We start from the raw sequence: 7,487 nt of genomic DNA, 5'->3' as shown, positions 1-7,487 counted from the left end.
TGGTCAGAGCACTCTTCCGGCAATCGAGGGACCCGGGTTCGACTCCCGGTAGAGGCAGAGATGAGTTTTTTCCTTCCTTAAAAAATGAACATCTAAAATAATAAATATCTTCACAACATCCAGTCTTCTGTATATCTTGTATAAACTTTACTTATAGCTCACTGTAAGTAAACTACTTATAGCTCAGTGTTCACATCATCATGACACACGCCATTTTATATCTGAAATCTTCAATTTTAGCGCCCTCATGTGACAAACTCCACAGAATTTTGAAAAAAGAAAAAAAAAAACCAATCAGTAGTTCTCAAATGATCCGTCAGATGGCAGTATAAGGATCACAAGACAGCCAGCTTTAACTTGTACCCCCTAAACAAGTTTATAAAACTTTAGCGTTAGTAGTTAGTAAAGAAAAGTAAAAGGGTGAGGAAAGAGAGAAGTCGTGTGTGTGTGTGTGAGAGGTAAGTTTTGTCTGGAGAAGACCCGACCGCCGGCGTCCTGCCGCTCACATTAAACAAGTCGAGGGTTGACGGATTTAAAGAGCCGACCGTATTAAAAATACTACTGCTGTTGGAGAAACTGTTTCCTGAAAAGAAAAAAAAAAACGTCATGTTCCAGTGATTGGAGCTCCGTCGTAAATATTTTGTGCGCGCGTGTGTTTCTACGAATTTCCCTTCCCCAACGTAATTAGGTTTCCAAGCCGTTCTCTTATTGCGTCTGTGAATTTTTTACCATCTTTTTTTAAAAATATCTAGTGGAGAAAATAAAAAAAGACGTTTTAAATGACGAATAAAGAGGGTGTGGTCAACGCTCCCGCTGACAGCCAAACAGCACCGGTCCTCACCACTAACGAGGTATCTAATTTGTTTGTTTTTTACTTTTAAATATTCGGTTTACTCGTGTATTTATTTATGTGCTAATTCCCTCGAGGTTGCGTGGCTTGTGAATAGGGTTTCTTAATATCACGTGTCACAGCTGTCAATTCACGAGGGCTCCGAATTCAACTTGCTGGGGCATAACCCCCCTCCCAGAGTGGGGCTAACAGAGCCCCGATACAATTACTATTTTTTTTTCGTGTTATAAATTTACTGTAGAAGAGCTCGCGAAAAGTCTGGCTTTGAGGCCCCAAGCCTAGGGAAGCCCTTGATGTGGTGTAATTGTGAATTGTGTAAAGCTTGTACAGAGAACCTTGATTATACGGGCTCGGATTAGCCATGTTAAGGAAATTCTAGTTTCATGTTTGGCTTTTCCCAATATTTGTTTTTTTTTTTGATTAGTAACCTAAGATTTCGTGAAGGTTAGTAATGAAAACCAAGACAGTAAAACCCCTCATAATGGTCACCTCAGATGCGGTCACTTCCCCCCACCCCCCAGTGCCATCTTAACTCATGGCCTCAAGAGAGAGGGGGGGGGGGGCTCACAATAATGAGAACTAGTTGAAATTTTTTAGAATTTGTTAGGGGCAATCTCAGAAAAATCCCTTGGCCTGGGGGTCCATGATGCTCTTAAGACTGCCCTGGTCACTCCCCTCTTTTACAGCGGCAAAATAATTTTTCTATAAAATATGTTTCTAGTAAAAATATGTTTTGCTGCCCAGGGCAGTTGCCGCCTCTAGCTACGGCCCTGATACAACGAATTACAGGCGATGCTAGGTAAAAGGTTCTTGTGTGGTAATATTACTTGAGAAATCAGCTGTACTCAGGCAGTTGCCTAGGCAGCATGTTTACAGGGGCAGTATTTCGTATGACAGATTTGTTGTGTGGGTGTTTTCACCCACACAACAAATCACCCCCACAAACAAAATCACAGATTTGTTGTGTGGGGAAACTGCGAGAGAGTGAATAAACTCAAGTAAATACAAGACGTTGAATTTTTGTTTTTTCGAATCACATTTTGAAATGCATTCAACTCTTTGCTATTCAATGCTCAATAGAGGAATTATTCATTTGAATGCACTTCCAAAAAGTGTCGCTGTGTATACTGAAACGGACCGTACATGGATGGCCGGACCAGACTCAGGTCAAGCTCACAACTGCTGATGCTGCCACCAGATGGCGACTTATGCAAGGATGACATCACTCTCCGCTTCCATACGAAGGATTTAACAACTGGCTGTTACGAAGATATATTTTGGAAAAAGAGAAAATTCAACTTTCCCTGTGGGGAATCGAACCCACATCCTTTCACTTTCCGGGTGAATGCCCTAGAGGAAAGGACGGAAAGGAGTTCACCCGGAAAGTAAAAGGATGTGGGTTCGATTCCCCACAGGGAAAGTTGAATTTTCTCTTTTTCCAAAATATATCTTTGCAACAGCCAGTTGTTAAATCCTTCGTATGGAAGCGGAGAGTGACATCATCCTTGCATAAGTCAGTCATGGGTGTCAAAAGTTTGAGAATTGTTTTAAGTGATCCCCAGGGGTAGTGACCCACACTTTTGGAACCACTGTATTAGGGTAATAGACGTGAAGAAAGAAAACTCTTTTCAAATACTACTTTACTCTACACCAACTTCTGTTATATATCGCCATTTAGCAATTTTCAACTGGAATTGGGTGGGGAATGAAGGCGCTATCTATCGGTGGTTGCCCCAGTCTCAATAGGTAAACTTTTTTCTAACATTCTTGCCTGGATTCAAACCCTTGGCCCTTGACAAAAACCTTCATAGGGGAAGATGGGAATTTTACCACTGCACCACTCGAGCGCCCTCTTTTTAGATACTGTAGTCATATTTGGAGGGGGGGAGGTTAAATTGCTAGAACCGGCCGTGGTTGAAATGTATTGTTTTTTTTACAATTGAATGACTAGACACTATGATAGTGCAACACCTTGTATTGCAGAAAGCCTCCACTTTGTCACTGAAGTCATCCATTTCACCTGTAGCCACTGGATATAGCAGTCTGACGTATGTGAAAGCTTTACATTTGTTTTACAATACATATCCAATGACTAGGTGAAATGGTCGACTTCAGTGAAATCAGGAGCTTTGCTCAGAGGCTTTCTGTTATCGAAGGTGTTGGATGTTATAACTTCAAATGTGCTATCTCATGACACTCATCAGCTGGAGCAGTATATATTCTCTATTTGCGTCATTCTTATTACATATTTTATAATCTGCAGAATGACTTAAAGTAAAAGGATAAGTATATGGGATGTCCGTTATAATTTTCCACACCATTAGCCTGTATAATCAAGGTTCTACTGTATTTCTGTCATCAGTGATGCCCAGTTTATTAGTAGTGTGGCTGCTATGTAACTGTATAAATAAATTAATTTTTTTGTTATATAAAGTATTAACTCGTTTAAAAAGCATTTCCAGGCAAGCAGTTTAACACCAACAGTTGTTTTGCATAAATATGGATGTTATGTATGATTTGTACTGCTCTCCATCTAGAAAAATTAAGATTAATACAGTGTATACACACACATTTTTTTCAATGCAACCTATGTTGAAGGCTGTTTTCATTTGATTCATAATAAATACTCTTTATAGGTAACAACTGTACTTTTCATTGATGTACATACACCCTGTAGGATTACAGCCCTATTAGGAAGAATTATTTGTTATAAACCAGACTTCCATTATAATGGAAAACCTTCAGCCCCCTATTATTCCGTTATACGAGGTTCTACTGTATGTAGAAAAACCAACTTACATATGTACTCTTGAAAATTATTACTTGATTTCATTATCACAAGGCCCTTGTGTATTTGAAGCCTTGGGTTGTGTGTCTGGGTGGGCTTATGTGTTAAGACGGCACTGCATGTAGCCAGAGATTTCTCTCTGAGTGGGGACCCAAATGATAAAACAATAGATTTAACCTCATTATTGACTTATTACGCATACAAGGTAGTACCTTGTATGCGTTTTTCTGCAGAATTTCTAATAAATTAATACATGCCTTTACGTATTTGTCATGGCCAACAGGGCTTGGGAAAATTCTCATCAGTTTTTGTTTTTCATGCTATAAATTTATTGTAGAGGGACCCGTGAAAAGTCTGGTCAGGAGCCCTATCCCAGGATGTGGGATGCATGATTTGTTCTATTAGAATTGTGCCGGTTTGGTGTTGTGCTTGTGTGTTATTTTGACTGGGATCCCCACACCCCAGTCCCTATGACTATGGTCCAAGCAGGTTCCTGTATCTTGCAAGAGTAAAAAAAGAGCACGTTTTAGTGATTCGTGAATTTTCAGGATATAAAATATTATTCAACATATTTACTTTTTTGTTGAGTTCCCAAACAAGCAAAATAATAGTGAAGATATGAAATACAGGGCTTGAAAAATGTAAAATAATATTTGGGCATCAGTGAAATTTCCCAGGACCTGAGCATGGTTTTTTCCCATGAAAAACTGTCCTGATTATCCCCCCCCCCCCACTTTTCTGAAGCTCAATGACTCGGGCAATAAAATCAGAAAAATTTGTGTCAACCTCAAATTCCAATCGAATGGCAAAGTATACTTGCCTTAGCGGCTATAACCCAGCTCTGCAAATTTTATGAATGAATGGCCAAGAAAATTAAGAGAGAATGGGAAAAGGCAGAAAAATATCTGTGTAGCCTAGCTAAGGTGGCAAAACCATAAATCTGTTTCCATGGGCGGAGATACAGGATGGGGGGGGGGGGTATTGCCTCTCAGCATCAAAGGTGAAGTTGACTGATCTAATGTATGTGTGCACATAAATTGATATCATTGTGGCCCCCCTACCCCCAGACTTTCAAGTCTATTTTCGCCTATGTTTGTTTCTGTTTAGAGAGCAAACCACTAGGTCAGTAAATGACCGAATGCATGACCTGGAGAGTTTGCAAGCATAAGAGCTATAAAAATAAAGTAAAAAAATTTAGAGAGGGACAAGATCATTGAGTGGTTAAAAAAAGATTAATCTTGAGAACAAGAGACCAGGTCAGAGTGAATGACCAAAAATTTACCTATAGAGTGTAAGCATGGGAACGACCCAAAAAATGAAGGACCAAAATACTGAAAAAGAAAGTGTGCAAACATGTGAGTGACCAAAAGAGTGACATGGCTGAAAAAGGTTGAGAAAACCCTGGTCTTAATCCATTAGAATAAACTTTAATTTAGTTCATTAGCCCGAGATCCTGCTTCCACAAAATATTTTCCACAATCTTTATTCAGTCAACTTGTTATATAACAAGCATTATATAATAAGTTAATATATATTGACCTCATGTTAGTGCAACCATTCCATTGCAACGACCAGTAGGGTAAGTCCCAAATGTTTTCATATAAATACTATCCTATACGTTTCAGTATAACCACCACCCAATGTTGCATTAGTTTTCTAGTTTTCAATGGAACGACGGAAATATAACGAGCATTGACTATTGAAATATAAACCTTTGCCCTCACCAACTTTTCTCAGAATCCTAACATCTATTGAAATATAGGCCTATATGGTCTGACTCCTTTGATACTTAAGAAAACACTTTATGCCTTTCTTTAACGTGGATAATTCAGGATTAGATATAATTTAATATTTTCTGAAGACTATCAACCTATAGCTGGGCCTGATTTCTGGGCGAATGTCCAGTTGCCATGGTTACTGAACAATTGACATTAGTGTTTGCCCTCCTCCATAAGAACAAAAAATAATATGGGGTAAGCTGGTATTATATTCCATGCAGATAAGAGGACCATAGTGCTCTTGAGGTGGCTCTTGCATGGAAAAGCTTGAATAGTCATATGCACTAACCATCGTAATGCATGGGCCCACCCTGGCATTGCTGGGGTCCTCAGCTGTTACTCTGATTTTTAAAAGCAAGAAGGCCCTATAATTTTCAAATAGACAGTCTGGTAATTCCAGCCAGTTAGGAGCCCTTGAACATCATTTCTGGGCAGGGTCCTATTTCTTGCATGGGCAAGGGGGCACATTCCCAGGGTTCACAAATTTTCAGGGCCCATTCGAATATCAAAATTGGCATCTCTCTATTTTAATTTTTTGCAAAAATATTCACAAATATTTTAAATTTCTGATCGCTCATGGGGAGCGCAGGCCTTCTACCCCCTGCGTATGCCGCTGTCTCAAAGAATGCTGTGTATGGAAAAACCCCAAAAAGTAGTGTTTGCCCCAGGTACATTTTAAAATTGGCTATTTCGAGTGCATATGAAACACATAGGCAAAGATACAGGGGGCGGTTAATGGGGGGACAATGTCCCGCTCATCAGTTGATGGAGCTAGCTTATCTCATTTATTTGTATGCACTGGCATGATTGTGCTCTCCCCCCCCCCCATTATATTTCCTTTTATGATGAAATTGTTCTGATGCATAAGAAAAAGATATTGGCTATGGCTATGATTTTACATGTTGGCAATATTTTTCCTGTTTTCCAAGAAGTTGAATATTTTGACGTAAACAACTTTTTCCCAAATCTGATGGGGAAAACTATCGAGCATGATATTTGAATCGTAAAATGATTAAATTTTGATAATGCATACATAAAGTGAGAGTTCATTTTGATTCTTCTAAGCATAGAATAAGGCTTCAATGAGATGTTGACAGTGGGGGAGAAAAAATTATTTGCATAGTGAGAAAGTTATTATTAGATACCAGAAGTTGAATCATTTAGTGTAGCAAAACAAAAAACTTTTCTATTGCTTATTGCTATGCACTGCATACATAAGCAATAGAAAAGATAAGGTGCGGTTCAAGTATTACGTAAGCAAATTTTTAGCCATTTTTGATCCTCCCCCCCTTGTTGGTAAAATTTCGTCATCAGCTCTGCCCCTCTGAATCCTAACTCATATTTTCATAAAGGGTGGTTGATGACGTAAGCATTATCCAAACCCCCCCCCCAATCGATGATGACGTAATATTTGAACGGCCCCTAATGTAGAAAAAATGTAATTTCAAGTGAACTATATATGAGACATTTTGTTCTAGGACCTATTATGAAATCAATGATTTCATTTTATGCTAAGCTTTACTTATTCATATAATTTTTTTTTTTTTGCTGAATCCGGTTTACTTAGGTTATACTGAACATTTTAACATTTGTTCGCAACAATCACGAAAATTCTATGATGGTGATACTCTCTCTCACATGATGAATCTCTGGTTATTCACTGAATCGCATTTAATGCAATATCTGCCTTGGCTTTCCAAATTTTCGTAACCAAAACAAGAAAATGTGGGGGGGGGGGAAGAAATAGGTAGGGGCCCACCTATTTGTGATCATGGACCTCATAGTTGTGGAGGAACAAAGAGTGGCCGTTTTCCTCCACAGTCAATATTTGTCAGCAAAAAAAGTTACACTAAAAGTCACACACGCTTGAGTGATCTTAAGAATTGCCCTTCAAGTTTCTGTTCCATTATATTTTTCAGCTGTCAACGCCCCTGTGTTTGTTAACATACTTGCAAAAACAGTATAGAAAAAAAATTGATTCCATTTATACACTGTATTATTTGAGATTAATCTTAAATAGCACAGTGTGTACTCGTATCTTATCAAGTACCCGCCTCACCCTGATTTGGAA

General features: G+C 38.8%; 1 protein-coding gene across 2 annotated transcripts in view; it reads left to right on the top strand.

Moving 5' to 3' along the window:
• The first annotated feature begins 404 nt into the window (after positions 1-404).
• The window catches only part of Ank2 (Ankyrin 2), a 162,650-nt gene continuing 155,567 nt past the window's right edge, over positions 405-7,487 (top strand). For both annotated transcript variants that reach the window (XM_089231495.1, XM_089231488.1), the window contains exon 1: positions 405-851. In XM_089231495.1, coding sequence (XP_089087621.1) covers positions 780-851 — 72 coding nt within the window. In that variant the 5' untranslated portion in view covers positions 405-779. The remainder of the gene's footprint in view (positions 852-7,487) is intronic.

This window comes from Pholcus phalangioides, unplaced genomic scaffold, assembly GCF_987345545.1.
Source record: "Pholcus phalangioides strain wild (caught in Gottingen) unplaced genomic scaffold, Ppha-v1.0 ptg000004l_1, whole genome shotgun sequence".
In the NCBI taxonomy this organism is placed as follows: Eukaryota; Metazoa; Arthropoda; class Arachnida; order Araneae; family Pholcidae; genus Pholcus; species Pholcus phalangioides.
Note: the sequence above shows the minus strand (reverse complement) of the source record. Positions and strands in the feature narration are given on the sequence as shown.